At 53.2% G+C, this 25,418-nt stretch overlaps 1 protein-coding gene across 1 annotated transcript; it reads right to left on the reverse strand.

Annotated features, from left to right (window-relative positions):
* Positions 1–257: 257 nt before the first annotated feature.
* Positions 258–10,552, reverse strand: LOC124646650 (coleoptile phototropism protein 1-like). The gene is made up of 3 exons (XM_047186743.1): positions 9,602–10,552; positions 625–954; positions 258–515 (listed from the first exon to the last, which is right to left on the reverse strand). Exons 1-3 carry the CDS (start codon positions 10,550–10,552, stop codon positions 258–260), a joined length of 1,539 nt encoding a protein of 512 aa, XP_047042699.1.
* Positions 10,553–25,418: the final 14,866 nt, after the last annotated feature.

Genomic DNA, 25,418 nt, shown 5'->3' on the forward strand with positions numbered 1-25,418 from the left:
CATCGGAGGCGGTTTAGGCAGACCGTATACATCTCACTCCAGAGCTGGGAACGACTGAACGAGCAATCTCATACTTCCACAGCTAGATTCGAGTTAAAATAACAGAGTCGTCAAGATCCCAAACCAGATAAAACGAGTCCCGCTCAAAGCAAAACCAACCCAGACACACATTTTACATTTTTTTTTTTGCTTTACCAGATGATCATGACCCAGATGCGTAGCCTTTCCACAGGTATAGTCCCCATGCATTCAGGCTTTCAGGAGTGCGACCTGCGCCACCTGGCCACCGTCGGCGTGCCCGTCACCGGCACCGACCCCGCGGCGGCAGCGGCGGCGCGGGCCTTCTTGGTCCCGCTGAGCGGCGTCCTCTCCATGCCGCTGTCGGAGTCGTCCACCCTCGCCGCGTCCGCGCCTATGCCGCCGCCGAACAGGAAGGCGCCCCACTTGAACAGCCCCCGCCGCCGCCTCTCGGAGCCCAGCCGCTCCACCTGCGCCTGCAGCGCGTGGCACTGCACCTGCACGCGCGTACGCATCAACATGTCAGCAGTCAGCACAGCAACGTCGATCCTAGATCGATCACTGATTTAGTGCTGCAGTCTGCAGAAGATTATTATGGTCACGGACCTGGAGCCTGGCGACGTCCTCGCGGAGGCGGCGCATTTCCTGGTGCTGCGAGACGACCTCTCGCTTGGAGGGGCACCGGGCGGCGGCGGCGGCCGCGGAAGAGAGGTCGAGGGCGGCGGGGCTCCTGCTCTGCAGGGACCGAAAGGAGCCGCTCCAGTCTGCGAGGCGGCTGAGCTTGCTGCCGTGCTCCGAGAAGAGCACCTGGACCACGCAACGCACCGGCAGGCGGTCGTTCTGCACGGCGTGCGCCGCCGCCTCCGCCGACAGCTTGCGCGCGTCGATCACCCGGCACAGCGACCGCCGCTCCTCCTTGCTCGCCTGCGGGTGCGCCTGCATGCACGCCGTACGTGTCACAAACGTTAACGGTCGCTCCCGTAGGTGCCCAAATGTTAGCGATCAGAATCGACGTGCAGCATGTCCACAATGTACGTGTACCACCAACAACATAATCAGGTCCGATCTCCATGTTCGTTCAAGGACAGGACATGTAAGTTTTTTTTTTGGTGGAGGGAAACAAGGACAGGTAAGTTTTTGTTGTATTGCGCCTGTAGATCATGCAACAGGTAGCTCACGTGAGCACTGTTCTCCGTTTCTAGATGCAAATATACCTACACCTTTCAGAAAAAAACCACACATATTCAAATGTGGCTACTAAACATAGTCACTTGCAGGCAAAAGAACAAGGCTCACTTTTCAGTTTATTTAATTTCTGATGTGACTACACTACGTGAATTTGGGAAGGATCCAAATACATTTTTAGTTTATTTACTATCTGATGTGACTAGAGTATGTGAATTTGGAATGGATCCAAGTATGTAGGTGTAGAGTTGGGCTTGTGGACCTTTCTCCCATCGTGCAAAGGACAAACGAAGAGAATGATCCCGCGGGAACGGGTCGGTGTTGTTGCTATCTCATTTATTCTCTTACTTTGATGATTAATATGGAGCTGCCTCCCTAAATGAATCGCAAGAATGATCAAATTCAGGCCTTGCTTGGTTGATTCTTAGAACAGAGGGAGATAAAAACTCTAGATTTAGAATGTCATATTTAATTGAATTTTATCGGATTTTGGACCTACAAGATATTTGTTTACGTAGTGTTTGAATCATAGGAAAAATTATAAAAAATATAACATGAGGTTTGAGTGGATGAAAATTTTACTTGAAAACATAGTGCAATGCGATCTTATAGGAAAATGCCTATGCATTTCTAAGAATGCAATCCTAACCGACTCAAATGGTACATATAGAAAAAAAAATCTGAGTATAATTCTCTATGAAGTTCACATGCTTCTAAGCACATATATACAATGGGAGGTGCATTAAGAAGTGTTTAGAAAAATAAACCAACTTTATCTAAGCATTGGTGCTTATTTTGTATATGAGAGGTGTCTAATTAGGGCATGTACAATGAAAGGTGCTTAGGGGATGCTTAAAAAATAAAACGGTTTTGTCTAATCACCGATGCTTATTTAACAAATGCTTAGCAAAAGGCTTAGTTTATTTTTCTAAGCGCCTTTCTAAGCATTTTCCATTGTATATGGCCTGGCATCAGCCTAGTCATCTCAAATAAGCATCCATGCTTGGCTAAAAAAACCTTATTTTTGTAAGCATCCCATTGTACATGGTCTAATAGCCACTGAATGGTCAATTAGCTAGCTATGTAGTAAGGCCAAAAGCGCGCGAATTCTACTGCTCCTATGCAAATGATTCGGTCCAAGCTGAATTACCATGGTCAAACGCACAGAAACATGTGTGTACTGCCTCTCTTACTTCGATGGATTGTTTACCTGCAGCGTCGCAATGCGTCCAACACAATCACATCGGCCAACGTACACAGTTCCTATGCATGAAACCACGTGCGCTCAGAAAAGCTGCCTTGCTCTTTTTGGCCTATCGCATCGACAAAGCCAACGGTGAGTGGAAAGGGGCATTACAAACTTGCACGTACGCTGTATGATTGCCACGCTCGAATGATATGTAACGTTTTGCCAAAGAGAATGATTTGTATCTCGATCAGCGACACATTTCCCGTTACCAAATTTTAACCTGTCGGTCTCAATCTTTCTGAGACATTGACAATCACAAAAACTAAATGTGTATGAAACAAGAAAGAGTTTGAAGATCTTGAAGATTTTTTTTCATATTTTATTTTATAATAGTTGAAAGTAAGCTAGTATCTCATTACCATATACAATTTGTTATTATAAATATAGCAATGATGAGTAGAGGTGGGCAAAACTCAAACAATCAAAACCGTCCAAATCGGTAAATGAGGAGCTAGTTCATTTTGCTTCACAAACTAAATCGAAACTTCCTATCTAATGTAAAAAATGAACTAGATGAAACCTGCTAAACCAGTCAAACCGTGTTCCCCCCACCCTTAACGATGAGCATGCGAGTTAGACTAAGGCCAGGCAGGTGTAGATCTGGCAGCTGATTTGCAGGCTCGTTCTAGCCTCAGTTCTAACTCTAAGGTCGTTGCGCCGGCGTGATCACCCTCCTATTACGACCGGTTCGTCCATCACCTATGTGCAGCAGCCTCACGAGCTTATTGGCCAATGGCTAGGGATCTTTTGGGTTGTGTAGTAGGGGCGCATGAGAAATCCATGCCGGCATGTACAAGGCAGTTGTGGAGGAGCCCGCAGGCATCTCCATTCCTCATTCAAGGGCGTGAATGTTACCTCCCTCTACGCTCTGTTGTTAGTGTCACCGAAAACCCTAGGACTAGCTTGCTTATCTGAGAAATAGCAGCGTGGATGTCGCATCCCTTCTTGAAAATGCTGCCTTGATACTCTTTTTTCGCGAAAACGCAAAAGCCTTGCGTTTCGATGCATTGATAGAAAAAGAGAGTTTATATACAAGTCCGAGGGACGGACACACCACGCCGTACAACTCGACCCAAGAAAAAGGAAAAACCTAGACTAGGGGAGTAGCTGGCGCACACCCCGGGCTCCCGCGTCCGCCCAAAGCCTCGCGTCGGCAGCGATGTCGTTGAACACGGATGCCACCGAAGGTCGCGCATTGTCAAAGACCGCAGCGTTCCGGTGTTTCCAAATCCACCATGCCGTGAGCATGATAACCGACGACGTGCCCTTGCGCAGCTGGCGAGGGGCGGTCCGCACCACCAGCGACCACCACTCCGCGAAGTCACCCTCAGCCGTGGGTGGGCCTGAGGTGGATCGGATCCACGACAGGACTTCAAACCACACTGTCCTAGAGAAGGAACATCCCGTAAGAAGGTGCCTCATGGTCTCGGTAGACCGATCACACAACGGGCATCTCGGCGCGTGCGGCAGCCCCTCGCCGTGCCGCCTCTCACCCGTCCAACACCCGTCGAGGCAGGCCAACCGGATAAAGAATTTCACCCTTGGTGGCGCCCAGGATTTCCGGATGAGCTTCCAGGACCCCGAGATGATTGACCCCCGAAAAAGGGTATCATAGCAGGATCCGGCTGAATACTCGTCCATCCGTCGTTCAACGCCAAACCAACCTGTCCGCGTCCCCCAATAGTTGGATGTCCCCGAGTCTACCCCATAGCTGGACGTATTGCCACGGTGCTAGGGCGCTCGGTGCACCTACAATATCGGGGATCCAGGCTGCGGTTAAGCAGCGCTTCACGGACCGTGCGCGTCTTTCTTCGGCGCTTTGGAACCAAAGCATATACCTCCGGCGCCATCTCCTTGATGGACTTGCCATCCAGCCATCCGTCCTCCCGGAAGAGGGAGGATTCCCCGTTGCCTACTACCATGTAGGTAGAGGCCGCGAAGACATCCGAGTTCGTTTTGGAGAAATGCATGTCCAAACCGTGCCAAGGTCGCAGGGGGCGGTATGCATCCTCCGGATCCAGCGCACCCCGAGGCCGATGGCCGTTCGTGCGAGATCCGGGATACCTAGCCCCCCAACCGCAACGGCCTACACACCCTCGCCCAGTTGACGTGGCAATGTCCGCCATTGGCGTCAGCCCTACCAACCCAAAGGAATCCTCGCAAGATTTTATTGACCTGCTTGAGTGCTTTCTTATCAAGGCAGAGCACCATCAGCTGGTGCAACGGTATCGCTGCGAGAACCGCACGGATTAGCGCCAAGCGTCCTGCCCGAGGCATCATCGATGCCCTCCAGGTAGGTAGCTTGTCGGCTAGACGGTCTAAGAGGGGCTGGAATGCTTCAGCCGTCAGCCTCCTAATGGACAGCGGGATGCCAAGGTATCTCACCGGAAACGGCGCTAGCTGACACTCCATGAGCTCAGCAGCGCCCGCAGCCTCGTCCTCCGTACAGGCGATTGGGGAGACCGAGCACTTGGCGAAGTTGGTGCGCAACCCCGATACATGGCCAAAGAGCTCCAGGATCCCACGCACCGCGCGTAGTTCCGTCTCATCGGCGTGACAGAAGATCACCACATCATCCGCGTAGAGTGACACAGACGTCGCTAACTCTCGTCGTGCTAAGTGCCGCAGCACCCCAAGCTCGATCGCCTTAGCCAACAACCTGTTGAGGGTGTTCATCATTAGGACGAACAGCGCTGGCGACAGGGGGTCTCCCTGTCTGAGGCCCCGCCGGTGCCAAATCGGGGGGCCTGGCTCGCCATTGAGCATCACCCGGGTACTCGCCGTGAATAGGAGGATGGACACTAGTTCGCGGAACCTAGGCCCAAACCCTAACTTGCGAAGGATTTCCAGCAGAAACCCCAGGAAACGGAGTCGAAGGCGCGAGCAATGTCCAACTTGAGCATCACCCGCGGCTCCTTCTCCCGGTGTAAGAATCGAGCAGTCTGCTGGACCAACATGAAGTTGTCGTGGATACAACGCTTGCGAATGAACGCGCATTGGTTACGGTCTACCAGCGACTCCATCCTAGGGGCTAGACGAGTGGCGAGCACCTTCGCGACCAGCTTGGCAAAAATATGGATCAAGCTGATTGGGCGGTAGTCGCCAAGCGCAGCCGCATCCGGGCGCTTGGGCAGCAGGGTCAGCAAGGCCTGGTTGAGACCTTGAAACCCGCGCCCGCACAACGTGAACAGCTTGTCGAAGGCTGCCATGAAGTCACCCTTAATCACTCCCCAACACTTCTGAAGGAATTCAGTCGTGAACCCATCGGGCCCCGGCGCCTTGCTCGCCGGCGCCGCCGAATCACCTCCCAAATCTCATCCTCCGTGAACGCCGCCTCCAGCTCCGCGAGATCCTCGGAGTGGATATCCAGGAAGTCCAGGTCCGAGTGAGTGCCTGTCTCTCCACCGAGGTGCCGAGCAGGCCCTCAAAGTGCGTAAAGCGGCTTCAGCCATGGCTGCCCGGTCGGAAATGACCGCGCCACCCACCCGCGGATCGTGGATCACATTTTTCCGGCGACGGTATGCCGCGTGTTGATGGAAGAAGGCCGTGTTGGCGTCCCCCTCTTTCAGCCACGCGATCTTGGCCCGCTGCCTTGCCATAGTGCGTTCAAGCGAAGCCAAGCCCAGGTAAGCGTGTTTGAGGTGCGCCCTGAGTCGGCGCTCGTCCGGTGATAGCTGTCTAGACTCCATGGCCACATCCAGCCTAAACACAACCTCCCACGCTATCATCAGCTGCAGTTTGACAGATCCGTCCTTCTTGTCACTCCAACTCAGCAAGCTGCGCGCCGTGCGCTTCAGCTTTGCAGTGAGCCGCCGGAAGGGATCTGGGTCCCCCTCCACAACATCCCAGGTGCTCCGCACAGCGTCCTCGAAACCTTCCAACTTTAGCCAGAAGCGTTCGAACTGGAATCTCCTTCTCCCGGCCGATTTGGTGGTGCAATCCAGGAGGAGTGGGCAGTGGTCAGCCACCACCGTTGCCAAACAGCGCAGCGTGCAGCTGCTATGCAACTCCTCCCAGGCAACCGAAACAAACACCCGATCCAGTCGTACCAGAGTGGGGTTTTCCCGCTCGTTAGACCAAGTGTACCGTCGTCCATGTAGGTAGATCTCCTTTAGCTCGCAGTCATTCAGAAAGCGCCGGAATCTGCCCATCATCCTGCGGTTGAGGTTACCGTTGTTCTTGTCCTCATCCCGGTAGATCAAGTTAAAGTCCCCGCAGAGGGCCCAAGGACCGGGGTGACCCTCGCGGACATCGCGGAGCTCCTCCAAGAAGGCGACCTTGTCCGCCTCAGCCTCGTGGGCCATAAACACAAGTCGGCCACCACTCGGCGCCACCACCCACAGGGGAGACCTTGGCCGTGACACCGTTAGCACCGTAGTGTGCGCCGTCGAGCTGCACCACCCGGCTGACCCAAGCCACAATGATACCCCCCCGAGTGCCAGCCGCAGGCAAGCAGAAGTAAGCGTCAAACTCTGCGCCAAGCGCTTCTATTACGATAGCCTGAGTTACAACAGATAGCTTCGTCTCCTGGAGACATACAATGGATGCACCCGTACTGTTCACTACACTCCTAACACCCGAACGCCGCGCGCGATCATTGAGGCCTCGCACGTTGGCCACGAAAACTTTAGGTTCGTACAACATTGGAACATCGCAAAACACCCGAGGACCACCACCAGGGGTCAGGCCTCAATGAGGCGGCCACCCGACATCCCAAGCAGTGGTGGAGAGCAGCCTCTGATCGTCGAAAGTGACCACCCGTAGAACTCAGCAATCGCCTCAATCATGTAGCCTCAAGGGCAGCCTCTGACGGCGCCTCATCTCCCTGGAGAAGACCAAGCCTGCGCATCAGGTTGCGCACGGCCTTCATCTCGGCGTTGAGACCTCCCGGTTTTCCAGCGATCCTCGAGCTCCGACGAGGCTGGAAGTTGAGCTCGACGAGTCTGCGTCGAACAGCCGGGTCCGCAGGTAGAGCATCCGAGCGTGACTTCGCTGCCGTGAGGAATTCCCCAAGGGTCCGAGGCCTGGCCACCGCCGGCAGAGGGCATGGGGGAGGGGGCTGTCGAGCTCTCTGGAACACAAAAGGTGGCGAAGCAAAGCGGCATACCGCAGGAGAAGCGCCAGGTGGGGCCACGTCGCGTGTAACACGCGCCGGAGGCGAATCAATCACAATCTCTTCATCCACCGGATCATCATCGGCATCATCTTCGCCGGGATGGTGCGCCTCCATGGAGGCAACGAGCCGTGACGACCGTAACCAGTCCGCAAGCACGGGGGTGGCACCTGCGTCGTGGTGATCGTCCAAGGTGAAATTCGAGCCACCCAACGAAGCTGCATTCCCGCGCGTCCGAGTAGCCGGCCGTTCGCGTTCTCGGGCCCGGCCCAAGTCACCCTCGCCGGCCACCGCAGATCCAACCCGGGCCTGGCCCAACCGGCAAGCCGGCTCGGTCAAGAGCGAGAGGCCCCTCGGCTTGGCCCGGCCCAAGGCCGGGCGAGCCCAACATGGGCAAAGCAGGAGCAGCCGTCGTCTTCTCCAGCAAGCTGCCAGGCGCGTGCGTTGCAGGGCTTTGGACGGAAGTGAGCTCCTTTTGACTGGCTGACGCGGCAAGGATGACCACGACCGAGCCCACCCTCAGCTCAGTGCCCAGGTGCACCGCTCCTTCCAGCTCACGGCCAACCTCGCCCACGCTCCCAGCACGCTGCTCCTCCACGACCGCGGTCAAGGCGTCAGATTGGACTGGGCCGTGCGCTTCCAACGGCTCGCCGCGGTCGGCATCCAAGGTCGGGCGCTATCGGCCGGCCCCACCCATATCACCACGCCGGTCTTCCATGGCGGCGCTCCGAGCAGCCAAAGCAGCTTTGGCGCGCGGCGCCCGTACCTTGCGGCCCCCACGCCCCTTCTTTCGCTTGCGCCTTGTTGCGGAGCATCCCGGTCGAGCGCACCGACGACGACCCCCGACGCCGCCGTCCGGGAGCCACCACCTCCGCCACCGTGGCCCGCCGACGGAGCAGCGCCGCCGTCGTCGCCGCCAGAGCCTGGCAGCACATCCGGCACCCCGCGCGTGTATTGGTATTGCCGCACCGCCGGCCAGGCAGGCGCCCGACCATCATCGGCACCACCAACCGCGGCGTTGCTCGGCGTGGAGCGGCGGAAGTCCACCGTCCTGGTGACATGCACGAGCAGCGGGTAGACGAGGGTACTTATGTGTGGGGGAACGACGGCTTGGGACGGCGCGGCCATGTCTGTGAGCGACGGCGGGTCATCGGGTTCCACGACATGGAGGTCGACTTCCCTGGGAATGGCGGCAGGGTCAAGGCACCACGCGGTGAGGCGAAGAACGCCCATGTCAGCGCGGCTACGGGTGAGAGGGTGGAGCCTCTCGACCCACGCCGTCGGTGCGAGGACAGCCTCCGCCGTGGCCAAGCTCCACGCGTTGGCTGGCACGCCCTCGATCTCCAGCTCGGTGTGGACGCAGAGGCCTCCGGAGGCGGCGTGCGTGCGTCGCGACCACGGGCGGAGCAGGAGGCGGAAGTATGGCGACGCCAGGACACCGTCGCCGAGCACCCTGTCCCTGTCCACCTGCGACGGCTCTTTGATCCGTGATCTTTAAGTGTGGTGCTGGGAGAAGTTTGGAGGGCACAATGGAAGTTGGATTCTGCTGATCTGTGATTTTCTTTGTTGTTGGGCATGTTTGTGTTGTTGCCTCAATATTTTCTTTGCTTTTAAAATTTATGTACGGTCATGGTTGCCTTATTTGCAAAGCGGGGAGGAAAGCATATTTGAAGGTGAAAATTTTAGATGCGTAACTGTTGTTTTTAAAATCTCAAATGTCTGAATTGTACTATTCATCAAACAAATTGTTTGTGGCTCTAGTGGTTTGTTCTAATCTTTAGTAACGCTGTTGTTCTGCATGCTGGAATACTGCTTTTTATCAGCATGCCAATGATTCTCCAGTTTCCCTGATCATTCTAAAGATCAAAGGCACGCGTGAACAGTCTGCACGCATGCACAACCCACGGCATGATGGGATAGCACTACTGCCATGAGCCCATGACGATGTACGGTCGGGATTAACTAACCGATCACAGCGTAAACATCCGCCGGTCGGAATTAATTAACCGAACGCAGTTGCATTGCATTGTACTGACCTTGAGGTAGGTGTCGACGGCGCGGTACAGCCCGTCGTCGGCGGCGCGTGCGTGCGCCGGCACGGCGCGCGCGAGCTCCTCGAACTCCGCCGGCCGCAGCCCGGCCTCCAGCGCCGCCTCGGCGAGGTACGCGTCCACCAGCTTCGCCACCCTGGCGGCCGCCGCTCCGCCGCCGCCCGCCTTGGCGCCCTCCCGCAGGAACCCGCGCACCAGCCGGAGCACGAGGTGCACGTCCAGAAGCGTCGTCGTCGCCGCCCGGTGGTGGTGGTGGTCGCGGGCGGTGGTGCCTCCGTTGCCGAACGCCGGGATCATGACGGCGCCCAGCGACGCCTGGTCGAGCCGCCGCGCGGCGCGGGCCTCGAGGTCGCCCAGAAGCGCCGCGTCGGCGCCCACCATGCTCCCCGCGCGGAGCAGGCGGAGGAGGAAGTCGCACGCGATGCCGTCGTCCCTGTCGTCGCCGTCATCGGGCGGGAGCGCGGCGACGAGGGACTCGAGGAGGAGCCGCTTCTTGAGCCACGTGGCGGTGGGGCTCTCCGGTGGCGGCAGGAAGCGCCCTGAAGGGGACGACGCGACGACGTCCGGGAGCCACCTTGCCGCGTAGTGGGATAGCACGGACGCGAGGTGGTCAGAGGAGGACGGCGAACTGTCCGCCGGGGGCTTGGACCGGATGGCGGCGATGGTGCGCGCAAAGGCGTCGACGTCGTTGATGACGACGCACGCGTCGTCGCTGGCGCCACGCGAAGGCGTGCCGGCGGTGGCGGCGGAGGTGCGGCGTGGGTTCGGTGAGGAATAGTGGGCGCTCGTAGGATCGCCGGCAACGCGCGGGGGCGTGCCGGTGATGGCAGCGGATGAGCGCCGTGGGTCCGGCGAGCAATAATGAGCGCCGGCAGGTTCGGCGGTGGCGGACGGGGACGGAGAGCTGGGGCATTGGGCTGGCGACGGAGGCTTCATCACTTTGCTTGGCGTGCTCCGAGTCCGAGCTGAAGCTGAGCTCGAGCTCTTGTGTTGGAACTTGGAGCAAGTGTGCGATGTGCAACCACGCTGCCAAGGCGATGTGCCATAAAGCTTCTTGTAGTAGCAGCATGGTGTCATTGGTGTGGTACATGGAGGTACAGAGTGGAGAGGGGCGGCGACGGGCATGCCGATGGTCCAAAAGTTGCTCGCTGACAAACACACTACATGGAAGGGCGAAAAGTTCTCAGTAGATTCTACCTCAAAACAAATACGGAATAACGTGTATATTCATTTTCACCACATTACGCTACGGTTAAATTTCCAAATACAATGTGTTAGGGCATCTTCACCATCGACCCCAAACGATCGGGGCTATCCATTTTGGTTCGCATGGATAGAAGGACAAAAAAATCCGACCCATCCCAACCCAAATGGGCACCAGGGTGCGAATGTTTGCATTGTTTGTCTAAATTTAGGTTTTGAAATGCGGCAGCGTGGATGCACGGAGACTACCCGGCTATCCATGTCAGGCTCGTCGTAAGTTAGCGAAAAAAAGATAGGTAGATTTATATTTCAATAAACTCACATATAGTTTATTACACGGATTTTAAATCTCTACGTACTCGTCACCCTGCGCCCTATGACAACAAGTCTACTCCTCGCCATTACCAGCCCGGGCGTGCCCGGAGGGGCCGCCCTCGTCGACGCGCATCTCTACCACCCGACACACCGCTGCTACGGTGGCACGTCGACGCTCGATCTTGCACATCTTACAAGAACAATTCTCCTACGCACTCTCCTCCTTCTAGCGTTGCAACGCTGCCACCATGCATTTCGGCGTCCTAGCGTGCTTTATCCCTCATTGTTGCCGCCACCATGTCAGCGTCGAAGCGGGCTCTATCCCTTTCCGCCACCCCTCCATTTCTGGGTTATTCGTTCGACATCCTTATGTAGGCTCTGCCTCGACCTCCTCCTACTAGCCTTGCCTTGCCTTCACTTCCGCCTCGTATGCCTAATGGGGCTCTGCCGCTTGGGAGGCGATGTCGCACATGTCATGGTTGATAGCTAGCTAGGGTTTGTCGGGCCACGCCGCAACGTCGTCCTTCTTATGTCCCACACACATGGCTAGAAACGAGCTCTGGCCTATGTTCTTCACTTCATTTGGCAACCTGGCTTGCATCACTAGGGCAGTAGGGCCAAAAACGTCCCGGTGATTGGTTTGTTGCACACAAACCTAAATTGCCAAGGTGATGGAACCTTGGTTGTTTGGTAGCATTAGCATCCAATCAACGGTTGTGGTCACTTCTTCTTTCTACTAGTGGATCTTATCATACCACATCGCCATCATACACAAGCAAGCAAATAGCAGTTCATCAATTCCCCCATAGCTACTATGAGTACTTTATTAAATATGGTCTCTAACTAATAAGAATGAGTGTTCATCATTTTTGTTCCTAGCTACTGCGAATAGCAGTTTATCATCCGGAAATTCACTTTGTAGCTCGAGCTACATAGAGCTCGCTTTTTTTTTCAAAATTTGAAACCACAAATTTGAAGTTTCAAAAAAAAAAATCTAGAAAAAGATTGTAGGTGTAGACAATGATGTACTCTACAAACACACAAAATCTCAACCCAAAATGACTTATATTATGGGCGTAACAAATATGAAAAAACGGACATAATTCTTATATTATGGGCGTAACAAATATGAAAAAAAGGACATACTTTGGATTGAATTTTTTGCACTGTTCACAACTTTAGATGTCAGATTTTGGCATTTTTGTCCAACCCAAAATATGGGATATTTCGAGTTGAGACTTTTTCGAGTAGGTAGAATACATTGTTTTCTACAGCTAGATTTTTTCGTCGAATTTTTTTGAAACTTCAAAATGTCATTATTGAATGGTTCGGAAAAAGAGGCTATGCTTGGCTCGGGTTGTGAAAATATGCACCAGTATCTCTACTACTTATAAAGGCACGAAGTGCTGTTGGAAAATAAAATCTCCATCGTTCATATGCATCAATCGAACGATTCATATTCATTTGTTCTCCCCTCATCCCCGCGAAAATCACGCTCCTATCGACCACCGCCCGCACGCGCGTGATCGCCGCCATCGCATCTCCACTCCTGTCAGATTTACTTCCGAAATTTCCATCTCTCCCACACCATTGCCAGTTTCCCACGCCCACACGTCTCCAGGCCCCAAACCCTAGCCGCACGCCGCCACCTCCTATGCTCGCACGACGCGAAATAAATTATCGGCCTCGGGCGGCTAGGGGATACGAGAAGGTGAGACGCTTTACCCGCAGTTCCTGACTTCCCCGCGGCCGCTGACTAATCACTTGAGGATGCCGTCGGCCTCTGCTGAACAGCCACGTAGAGGAGGAAGGCTAATCCGGCCAAATACGCAGGGAAGGTGACGTCGGTCGGCAGCACTGCTGCTTCTGCCGGCTTACCATCGCCACTTCCCCGATCCCATCCTCTTCTCCACCTCGATACTCCTCCAGCTAGGGATGATTTCTGCATCAGATGTGTGAATCAGTTGCAGACCATGTGTACGTCCTCTTCGATTTAATAGCAGACGTTCTCTGATATTCTTAGCAGTTTATGTACCATGTGTGCATTTAGTATTATTGTTTTCTGAATTTTCGTGTGTTCAGATCAGTGCAGAAACACCAGATTATATACTTATGTAGAATACTAAAGTCCCTCTCCTCCTATCTTTGTTTCTAAATTCATTGGCTATTGCTCCGGTGTCCCCCCCTCTCTAAACTTTGTTCTATTTAGATGTACTCAGGATGCTGGCGATACCCCTTCGTGGCTGACTTAACATGTGTGTTTGGTTCATGGGCAAACATGTACGGGATGAGATGGGATAAAATATGTTTAATTAACGATTAATAGAAAAATATAAATATGCCATTAACACACCGGTTAATATGTAATTAACGGGTCATTTTCCCTTTGTGGTGGAGGCCGGACCTAGCGGGCGGCCGCCTACCCGTGCCTAGCAAGGTCACTACCCGCACATACTTAGCGAGGCCGTTTCTTCGACTGGGTGTGGCGCAGACGTAGCAAGCTCGTTGCTCGCCACGCCATGGAGGCCGCCGCCGTCGAGCTAGGGAGCCACGTTGAAAATCAAGCCCGCCGCTTACCGCGCCCTGGAGGCCGCCGATGTCGAGATGGGGAGCCACGCGGAAAAGCAAGCCCACCGCTCGCCGTGACATGGTGGCCGCCGCCGAGCCGGGGAGCCACACATACGACGGTGGCAGGTGTCGGAGTCGCGTCGACGGCCATGGATTCTCAGGCGGCTAGTGAGATTAGTCATGAAATTCACGGATCATATGGTTCAGCCTTTCTCAGAAATATTCGACTTTTGGGATGGGATCATCCATATTTTCTGGTCACGAACCAAACGCACGTTTACCACCTGAACATCGTTCGCCAAGGGGGGGACACCGGAGCACAGCCCAAATTCATTCTAAACTGTACAAGGGCAGGGAACTGCTTTGTATCCAAACAGCAATTTAGAAATGTAAGGTAAAACTGTTGTCTATAGTCGTTTTATTGGTGCTTTAACATACAAGAGTATTGGATTAACAGGGAGAATTTTACAATGCTCCCAAACATACCTTAATACGGCACCCATACACTCAATCACACCGTCCTCTGCTGTAGCTTTCTCTGATGCACAACATTGTGCATACTGTGGATTGTTAAGAATATGCTGTCAAATTTCGGATGCCATTTTTCAGTGAGGACAGTGTCAAAAATGAAGGATACATATTTATCGATTCTCTGCAATATGCTCTGCCAATCAGGGTATATCCATTATTTTAATCAGTTCTTGATGAATTGTTATATTTGATCGATATATACAGGAGTACGAGTATCAGTGTTTGATCAGTTGTTTGGTTCAGTGCTCAGTCAGTTGTTTGGTCAAAGTTTGGGCGTAAACTTATTTTCGGTTGGATTATTTGTATTTGAGAGGCCTACCACATGTGGCGGTGGCTTCAGCGGTCTAAGCACCGGCCAGGCCATGATCAGCAGTGGCTGCTCAACTGCATCAGTTTCGGTGTGGCGTAAGGATTATCTTCATCGTCACACTTGTACCAATAGGATTTTCTTAGGATTATCTAATTATCTTGCTCTTTCTTCTTAGCACAATTCTGTTAGAGCCATAAGAAAAAGAGGATCAGCAAGTGGGCTTTATCCCATGCTCACGAGTTATTGAGTGAATGTCAAAACATCCAATCGAGCAGTTCAGAATTTGCAGTGCTGCAACTAAAGGGCATCTCACAAGTAAGCTAAATCTTATGCTCCTTTTCCTTCACGTGAGATGCATATTGTTCATATTTTATCTAGCCTTAATCTCTTACTATGAATTTGTTTTATCAAAAGTACCCGTAAAATGTGATTACTGTAGCATACGTTTTTCATGTTCCCATGCACCGTGAAAACTTCCCACTAGTAGAAAAAGGGGCAGTAGGCCCGGTCCATTTGGGCCTTAAGACCCGGTTTCCGAACCGGGACCAATTAGGCGGGACTAAAGGGGGTACCCTTTAGTCCCGGTTCAAAGGCCTCGACACGTGGTGCGGCCAGGGAGCTCGCGGTGGAAGGCCTTTGGTCCCGGTTCGTGGTACAAACCGGGCCTAGGTTCCTCTGCCGCGGCAGAGAATTGCTATTTCTCTGCCGCGGCACAGGTTTAGGCTGTACCAGCAGTTTCTCGCCGCGGGCAGAGAAACAGGGCGTTTCTCTGCCACGGCAGAGTTTCAGCAATGCATATATATCATTCAAGAAACCACAAAAAATCGTCATGAATATATATAGACATCGTCAACAGTACACGTAATGCATGCATATTTACAATACAACAACATGTCCTCGACGGATTTCGTCCCCCGTCACGATCCGCCGATAGTGCTCTCCACCTGGGGTAAGGGCCTCGGTAATAAAGAATCCCGCGATTTCCTCTTGAATTGCTTTTATTTGATCCTCCGTTATGAGAGTGTTCCGCAGGCGTGTCATCTATATTTAAAAAGGGAGATCAATATATGAATGGAACTCAATACAATAGATGGTACTAATTAAGATTAATTGTGAAATTTTGTTATCGTACACGAGTGTGGTGTATACGGGCATCCCCACCCTTGGGACAGGCCATGTCACGCATGAAGGTGCGGACGTAGTATCCACATAAGTTATTCCCTTGTTCCTGCCTCATACACTTTACGAAAAAATAGTTCGATCAAACTAATAATCAAGCATCGTATTGAAAGTAAATATCATATATAAAGTTTCACGGACATAGCTATATATATAGTACTACTTACAGGGTAATCTTCAAATATAAGCTCCGGTTTCCATTTACCCGGAACAGTATTGATGAACCGTTTCCAAGCCCTACCCGGCAAAAAATAATGAGTAAATGAGTAATTGATTAGTTGATGATATCTTCGAATTAGAACAGATGAAGATGCCAATACGAAATTGATTGAAACTACCTCTGGAGGATGGCATCCATGTCCGCCCATTCCGCATATTCTTTACGTTTCGAGTCCATGACTTTTACGACTCCAAGGGGAAGATCAATGATTAGGAGAATAAAGTGGAATCTGCACAAGCATAGCTCAATGATTACGAGAATAAAGTGGAAGGTGCACAAGCATAATGTATGTTATATATAACACTCACTTGAAGTTGTAGGGAAAGAATATATCCTCCTTGTCTGCTTGCTTCTCTAAAAACATTACGATGTTGTCCTCTGTGTCCTTGGGGAAGTCTTGAACCGTAACTTCATGAACTGTGTTTGGGTCTATGAACCCCAGCGGTAGGAGCTTGCCTCTTTTGTATTCCAGACTTCTTCATTCTGCATAATTAAATGTATAGCGTACACAAAGAATATAATGAGGATAATTGTTAGTGCAAATGAATGAGCTACAAACTTAATTACACAAATAAATCACTTACGAGCAGTAGCAACCGATGACAGCTTTGTCGAGGGCGTCTTGATTGAATAACCGAAACGAGTTCATCTAACTCAATGTTTATCTCGTCTTCCCCCGGAAGTAATGCTCATCTCTAAGATACACCGTGAGGTAGCTTTCACTTCTTCGACGAGGCTTTCGGGTACCATTCATGCAACCTTCGCATCCGAGTCCCTAGACGCGCGAGCTCGCCGGGTTTGACGAGATCTTTTCCGTATCTATACGTGTTTACCACTTGAGCCGTTGGATAGTAATCTTCGTACTCAACTGATGCTCCCTGAGCTCTAGCCGCCCGTTCGATCATCGATGCCGTCTCTGGATCATGATATGGCGCCACGATGAAGTGGGATGCGGCCTGAATGTCCCTCGCTGTCCAAGGCTGGGCGACTTTTTTGCTTCTTTGCTCGCTCTAGAGGACTGTCCAAGAGAGCGGTCATAATCGGCTCTCAGCTCAGGTCTCTTCATTCTCGTCTCGGCAAAGTGCTTCACTGCTACGCGGTCGAATAAACACCTTCTTCGGCGCAAGAAACGCCTTTGCTCTTCGGTCTGCTCATGTGGTAACAACTCGGAGTCTCGTGCCCTCATTGGAGTTGATGATCTCTTCGGAGCTATAGGAGGTGCCGCGGACGAGCTTCCTCTTTTGCTTAAGTGGAGGCGGCGGAGTCTCCTGACGAGGAGGAGGAGGCGGCGGAGTCTCCTGACGAGGAGGAGGAGGCGGCGGAGTATTTTCACGCGGAGCAGATCGGTCATGGATAGGGGAATCATCATCGCGCACGGGAGAATCATCACGCGGAGGAGACTCGGGTGGCGAGAGGAGGCGGAGGTGGCATGCTTGTTGGCTTCTCACCTGGAAACACAATGTTCTCCTTCCGCCATTGCACGGTGGTTCTACGGGCTTCTCCCGGTTCTTTGATTTCCCCATCTTCACCGCAGGGTGCTCAAGCACCAACCCCTCATAATCTCTCATCACTTCATCCACCATCACAACGACAAAGTCGTCTTGGACCGAACGACAATGGTAAGACCTTGTAGGTAAGAGGATGCCGACCGCCGCCTTGAAGGATAGGTTGAAAACTTTAACATGCAGCTCACAAGGACGGCTCTCGGTGAGATCATGCACGGGGGGGGGTAGCGAGGAGGCTCGACCACTCGGTCATCATCATCATCATCATCGACCTGTCGAGAGGAAGCCACGCTGCTTTTCCGGTGTGGTTGAGATTGCGAGCGGGCGATGGCATTGAGCAATGCAGGATCTACGAGCCTGCCCCCGAGCCATCCGAGATGTAAGTACTTGGGTTACCATGGTTAATTGGGCTTTCATGGTGCTCATACCCTCCTCTAAGTTAGCCGGGCGGTCCGTTTCCCTTGCCTTCCTCCTCTCATGGCTTTTATCGGAAATCTCTTCCTTTCCGCGAGGAAAGCCATACTTCCACGGAACGGAGCCTTACGTGCCTCGTGTTCGTCCGCCGTGTTCTTTGTTCCCAAGGGCGCGTGTCAGCTCATCGTTCTCTCTTTCGGGCCGGAACAACCCCGCCTCCACGTCCCTATGTGCTCTTTCCAGGGCATCAATGGGAACCTTCGGATGAGCTTTCTTATAGATGCACTTCCCTGTTTACGGATGCAACGTTCCCCCAATCCCGTAGAACCACTCCTTGCACCGTTCGATCCAACCGTGTGTCCCTAATCTGATCCCTTTATCGGTCGGTTCCGCCTCGGCTGCTTGCCACTTAGGACGGTTAGCCCTGTATCCACCCGGACCCGGAATTTGGTGATATAGCTTCAACGCAGCATTTGCCTTATTTATTTCCGACCTTCTCTTAAATTCTTCGACTCCGTCGTTGTACTTCACGAATTCTTCCCGATGAGTTTTTACCTTCTCATTGTCCGGAGTCTTCTTTATCTTGATAAGGCGGCGCAATCTTTTCTTGTGGCTCTTGAATAGTTCGGCCATCTTCTTCTTGCCAAACTCGCGGAGGGCCTCGCTCCATCTTGGCCTTTTCAGCGTCACCCCCTCTTCGGGTACTATGTTGAAATGTGACATGAGCTTGTCCATAATGCTGTTTTTGGCTACATCATCGATATAAAGACCTTGACCTTATTCCTCTGCAGACAGCACTAGTCCCTTCGGCTTGTGCCATTCTCGAACGGTGATCGGGACGTGGTCCCTAACAAGCACTCCGCATTGAGCTATAAATGCCTTTGCACCTTTCTCTGGAGCAATCGGTTTACCATCCTTTTCGATGTGGGTGATGTCGTGCCTAACACCGTCATCCAACTTTTTGGCCGGGCCTCGCTTCCTCGACTTTACAGAAGAAGTGCTCGATCCGGAGGGCTAAAAAAGAAATAATTCATAGTCAGTACAATTTAATTAGTTAATGCATCTAGTCGATCAACAGCGGCTTAATTAGTTTATATACCTCGGTGATAACTACGAGTTCGGGAGCCATTATGATGATCTTGTTCCTCACCGGCGCCACTAGGATCTTCTTCCTCAATATTCTCCGCTCCCTCACCGGAGTCATTCAAATAAGTTGCGGTGACATCGTCACCGCCATCATACGGAATAACGTCGTCGTCGCGATCATCCGGAAGTACCGTTTGCTATGAGGTTCTCCATGAAATTTTCTTCAAATTCATCTCTCGTCCATGCTTTCTACAACGACCTGCAAGCTATACATATATAGGAACCATCATATGATCAAATTAAGGATAATGCAGAAAACTGAAAATGGAGTTACATATGTAGTTCTTAACTAAGGATCGATAATATAGTGCTGAAAGCGAGATAGTGCGATTACATGCATACATAGATCGGGTTCATGTTTATTTAACCCTAATACATCACTACTACAACCACTCAACCGCGCAGACCGGGTCCTAGAGGGCGCCGACCGGGTCCCGAGCCGCGCCGGGTGTACCCCCAAAGCCACGGAACAACAACGGGAGCATAGCTAACATGAGATCCCCGCATAACGCTCCATCCGGTCCTATACATGTTGTCTAACGCGTACATGTAACGGCGAACGTGCTGGTCCTCCGCTTCAATGCGCCGAGCTACCTCCTCCGACGGGGCCGGCTCCCTGCGAAACGACCGTGGCCCATAAGACCTCCACCAAAGAATATCCGGGTCGACAACGGGACCCGGATTCCGCACTGAGGTGCGCGACCCGGAAGCTAAGACCTCCCGAGTGCCACCCCGGCGGAGCCCGGTCCCGGACCTCCCCCATCTGCTCCATCTCCTCTAGAAGAGTCGGACCACGGCGCGGCGGGCGTCGCGGCATCGTAGCTACGAAAACAAATCATATATGTATACCGATATAAATAAAAAACATGATATTGTGCTAAATAAAAAACTTCACTACTTTTGTACTAACGCCGCGTTCCACGACCCCGGATCGATCGATCCGGATCGGGGAGTCGGGAACAACGGCGGGAGCGGTAGAGGGAATTGAACGACCGTATTTTGGGGGCGCCGGCACTACCGGCATCGCCACGGACTCGGCGCTCCTCCTCTCGCTATTCTCTCTATTTCACGACCCTAACTCTATGTCACGGCGGCGCCGGCAGGGGCACCGCCACGGACTCGGCACCGGCAGGGGCTCTGGCAGGGGCACCGCCACGGACTCGGCACCGGCAGGGGTGCCGACACTACCGGCGCGCGCGGAAGAGGTTGTCCGCGCGGGGGTAGGCGTCGACACAAATTGTAACTTTTTTTCTAACTATACTAATTTAAATCTAACTAAATATTTCTAACTTTTCTAACTAAACTAACTAATCTAACAATCTAACAATCTAACAAAACTAACAAAACTAACTAATCTAATAATCTAACAATCTAACAAAAAATACAAAAAAAAGAAGAACTTGCCGGCCGCCGGTCGGCCGGCGGAGGAGGGAGAGGAGAGGGGGAGCACCATACCTGCGGAGCGCGGTGGCGGGCAGCGGCGGAGGGCGACGAGCGCGGTGGAGGAGGCGATGTCGTCCGCGGCGGCGGCGGGCGCGCGCGCGCGCGGGCGCGCGTACGCGCGTGCGGGAGAGGGCCGGGGATGGAGGGGCGGCGGCGGAGGCGGCGGTGGACGACGGCGTCGGCAGCGGCGAGCGCGGGCGGCGGCGGCGTGGGCGCGCGGCGGAGCAGCCTGGCGGCGTGCGGCGGAGCAGCCTGGCGGCGTGCGTCTGTGCGTGCGGCTTCGTCTCCGCGGGATTGATCCCCGCGGAGACGAAGTGTTACCATTTATACCCGCCCACCCTTTGGTCCCGGTTTGTATTACAAACCGGGCCTAAAGGCCCCCCTTTGGACCCGGTTTGTAATACAAACCGGGACTAAAGGCCCTTTTTGCTGCGTTTTCGCTGCGCGCGCAAAAAAGGCCTTTAGTCCCGGTTTGTATTACAAACCGGGTCCAAAGGCCAATTTTTTTTAAAAATTTCATTCCCGCCTTATTTCAAATCAAAAAAAACACGTACTGGCCACCGCCATGCCACACGTGTCCACCGCCGCCTCCGCCATGTACTGGCCACCGCCGTGTACTGGCCACCGCCGCCACCGCCACCGCCGTGTACTGGCCACCGCCACCGCCGCCATGTACTGGCCACCGCCACCGCCGCCGCCGCCATGTACTGGCCACCGCCACCGCCGTGTACTGGCCACCGCCCGCCACCGCCACTGCCGTGTACTGGCCACCGTCACCGCCGTGTACTGGCCACCGCCACCGCCGTGTGCCGGCCACCACCGCCACCGCCACCGCCGTGTACGGCCACCACCGTCACCGCCATGTACTGGCCACCGCCGCCGTGCCACACGTGTCCCTTCCCGTGCCACGTGTCCCTCCGCCGTGCCACACGTGTCGCTTACCCGTCGACGCCGCCGTGCGACGTGTAGCCACCGCTTCCACGTGCCTCGCCCCCGCCGACGCCGGCGAGCGACGTGTGTAGCCGTGGCTTACACGTGCCATGCCCCGCGTGCGCTATATAGAGCGACGAGTGCGGGCGCAACCAGACGTCGCCACCGCCTCCGCTCATTCATCTCCGGGGATGCCTCCACATCGTCGAGGGCGTCCGGTTTCCGTGGCGTTCGAGTGCGTCCGAGCGGTAGGTTCACCGCCGAGATACGCGCGGTGGCTTCCGCCTCACCCTCGGCACGCACAACACGCCGGAGCCGGCGGCGCGCGCTCACGACGCGGCGGCGTGGCGCTCGGCGGCCGGGGCGAGACATGAACTTCCCGGATGTTGAATCGCTAGAGGAGGCGGAGTTCCTCGCGCCGCCGCCGTGCCTCGTCGACGACGAGGACCGTCGCCGGCACCGCCGGTGCAGCGCAGGATCGCCATCGCCGAACGCGACGAGCGGTTGATGCGCCGGTGGAGGGCGCAGTTCCCCAACGATGCCGACAACACCGACGCGTTCTTTGCTAACCTTAGGGCACAACGCAGGTCCGACGAGCGCCACCGTCGGGCCGTCGCCGCCTCGAGCTCGAGAACCCGAATACAACTTGGACCGAAAACGACCCTCGGTGGGAGGACATTTGGACGGAGACAACCTCCGACGACGAGTAGAGACTAGACTAGTAATTTATCTATTTTATTGTAATTTCAATAAAGTCGATGTCGGTTGGTTTTGTTCAATAAAGTGGTTGACACGAAATTTATTACGATTGAACTGAAATTAAAGTACAGAGCTCCTCGGAGAAAAGTTTCCCGCCACATACATGGAATTAAAGTACGAGCTCAACCGAAAATTAATTAAGATACATCACCGGATTCGATCGTTCTAGTCATTCGATCATACTCGTGCCTAGCCCTATAGTACTCGCCCATCGTAGTCGTCGTAGTCGCCGTCATCATCGTCGCCGGCATCGGGGTCGCGGTAGTCGAACCTCGACGGGAGAGCACGCGTGGGCTGGGACCGAGGGTAGCGCGAGCGGGGGCCACGGTAGGCCATGACGCCCCGGAGAGTCCGGCCGCACCACCACAGCCCGACGGCCGGCCTCGTTGAAGTCCGAAGGAGGCGGGCCGCCCTCCTCGTGCCCGGCAAGCGCCCTCTCACGCCGATTGATGAAGAAGCTTTCCCAAGTCGGGAAGTAGTCGGGATGCCACCGGGGATTCCTCCGCTGCTCTCGGCGTGAGCTCGAAGTAGTAGTGGTTCGTGATGGCCATCTCGCGCGCCACACCTAGAGGGACAAGGAGGGACCGGTACGCCTCCGACGCTCAGCAACCAGCCGGTCGGGACACGGTAGCCCGGCGGGCAGGGGTAGTTCGACGCGCAAAGCGCCTCCGCCTCCCGGAGGGTTAGAGATACGATGGAAGCCATGTGACAGAGTGATGAGGTTTGCAGATATGAGTCTAGATGTGATATGTAAATGGAGGCCAAGCGTACATATATATATAGTGAAAAAATTGGCGGCAGGACAGAGGCGGGAAGCAGTGGAAAGCGCAGGAAGAAAAATAGGCGGGAACGCAGTGGAAAGCGCGGGAAGAAAAATAGGCGGGAACGCAGTGGCACCGAAAACATTAGTCCTGACTGGTGGGTACAACCGGGAGTAAAGATCATTTTTTTGTCATATCTAACAAAAGTGTCGGTGGGATAAAGACGTGTGGGTAACCTTTAGTCTCGGCTGGTGGGTACAACCGGGACGAAAGATCCTTTTTTTGTCATCTAACAAAACTGTCGGTGGGATAAAGACGTGTGGGTAACCTTTAGTCCCGGCTGGTGGGTACAACCGGGACGAAAGATCCTTTTTTTGTCATCTAACAAAACTGCTCGGTGGGATAAGGACGTGTGGGTAACCTTTAGTCCCGGCTGGTGGGTACAACCGGGACTAAAGATGTCGGCAGGATAAGAACGCATGGGTGGACGCACTGCTCGATGAGATAAAGCATGTAGCGCACGACGCCTGTCGAGTAGAAGCGGTGTCGTGCCTATAAAAGGAGCATCGATACGGCTTGCCAAGCGGATCAACAAGCCAAGCGGAGATTCATTCCCATGGATTGGAAAATCTCCCGTGGCGCAGCCTTCTCGAAGATGTTGTTGGTGCACACGCCCTACGGCATCTTCGGAAGCCGCACCTCGGAATTTTTCCCTGCAAGCCCGTGAACGACTACATCTCCTCTAACAGGTGTTGGGGAAAGGGTTGGGAAATCTCCCGTGGCGCAACTTCTCGAAGATGTCGTTGGTGCACAAGCCTTACGGCATCTTCGGAAGTTGCTCCTCGGAATTTTTTCCTGCAAGCCCCCGAACGACGACATCTCCTCTAATAGTGTTGGGGAAAGGGTTGGGAAATCTCCCGTGGCGCGGTTTCTCGAAGATGTTGTTGGTGCACATGCCCCTACGGCATCTTCGGAAGCCGCGCCTCGAATTTTTCCCCGCAAACCCGTGAACGACTACATCTCCTCTATATATATGGTACAAAAAGCCAACCACATCTCCACTTTTCATATCTTACATACAGTTAAATGATTACACAAAAATAAATGGGAAATTGATTGCCATGTTGAGATACTCATTTGTGCCATGGAGCATCTTCATCATTTAATATTCTTCGGCCTTAACCATGGAGCATCTTCATCATTTAACTTGATGCTTGGATCAATGTTCACTCTGAAGGGTGGAATTTCATCAAACTTATTATAATCTTCTCGACATGTCCGTCTTGTCCTCCACTCCCACGATGTTTCTTTTTCCGTAAAGAACTATGTGGCGCTTTGGCTCATCGTTTGATGTATTTGTTTCCTTATGTTTCCTCTTTCTTGGTTTGCTAGACATATCCTTCACATAGAAAACCTGGGCCACATCCTTGACTAGGACGAATGGTTCGTCTCTATACCCAAGATTGTTGAGATCCACTGTTGTCATTCCATACAACTTGTCTACACCGAACCCCGCCTCCTGTTTTGTTGACCCATTTGCACCTAAACAAAGGGACCTTAAAAGAAGGTCCATACTCAAGTTCCCGAGATATCCTCTATGTAACCATAATATGTGTCATTTGGGCCTTCATTCATTATTGCATCAAAGCGGACACCACTGTTTTGGTTGGTGCTCTTTTTATCTTGGGCGATCGTGTAAAATGTATTCCCATTTATCTCGTACCCTTGGAAAGTCACTACGGCCGAAGATGGTGTCCGGGCCAGCAAGTACAGCTGATCTTCAATATCTTCGTTATTCGAGAGATGTTTTTGCAACCAACCGCCGAAAGTCGACATGTGTTCACGTCTAATCCAATCGTTCGAGTGCCCCGGGTTCCGGGAGCGTAGAAAGTTCTTGTGCTCACCGATATACTGGAGCCACCATGGTGGAACTTTGTAGAACTGTGTAGTGTGCTTGAGTCAAAGAAATCCCGTCCCTACATATCATTGATTTCCTTCCTAGCGTGCCTTTTCCACTTAGTCTCCCTTCATGCCGCGATTCAGGAACACCAATCGGCTTAAGGTCGGGAATAAAGTCAACACAGAATTCAATGACCTCCTCCTGTTCCATAGCCCTTGGAGATGCTTCCTTCGGCCTAGCACGGTTATGAACATATTTCTTCAAGACTCCCATGAACCTCTCGAAGGGGAACATATTGTGTAGAAACACAGGACCGAGAATGGAAATCTCATCGACCGGGTGAACGAGGAGATGTGTCATAATATTGAAGAAGGATGGTGGGAACACCAGCTCAAAACTAACGAGACATTGGACCACATCATTCCGCAACCTCGGTAGAATTTTTGGGTTTATTACCTTCCGAGAAATTGCATTGAGGAATGCACATAGCTTCACAAGTAGGCGTCGAACATTTTCCGGTAGAAGCCCCCTCAATGCAATCGGAAGCAACCGTGTCATTATCACGTGACGAGTCATGAGACTTCGGGTTACTGGAATGTTTTCTTCTCCATATTTATT

The sequence above is a fragment of the Lolium rigidum genome, chromosome 4 (genome assembly GCF_022539505.1).
Source record: "Lolium rigidum isolate FL_2022 chromosome 4, APGP_CSIRO_Lrig_0.1, whole genome shotgun sequence".
Lineage (NCBI taxonomy): Eukaryota > Viridiplantae > Streptophyta > Magnoliopsida > Poales > Poaceae > Lolium > Lolium rigidum.

Bases quoted from the DNA above. Each gene is read 5' to 3' on its own strand.
- LOC124646650 (XM_047186743.1), bottom strand. From the start codon at position 10,552: ATGAAGCCTCCGTCGCCAGCCCAATGCCCCAGCTCTCCGTCCCCGTCC. The intron at 955-9,601 runs GTCAGTACAATG...GCGTGCATGCAG, and splicing joins CCGTCGACACCTACCTCAAG to GCGCACCCGCAGGCGAGCAA. The intron at 516-624 runs GTCCGTGACCAT...ACGCGCGTGCAG, and splicing joins AGGACGTCGCCAGGCTCCAG to GTGCAGTGCCACGCGCTGCA.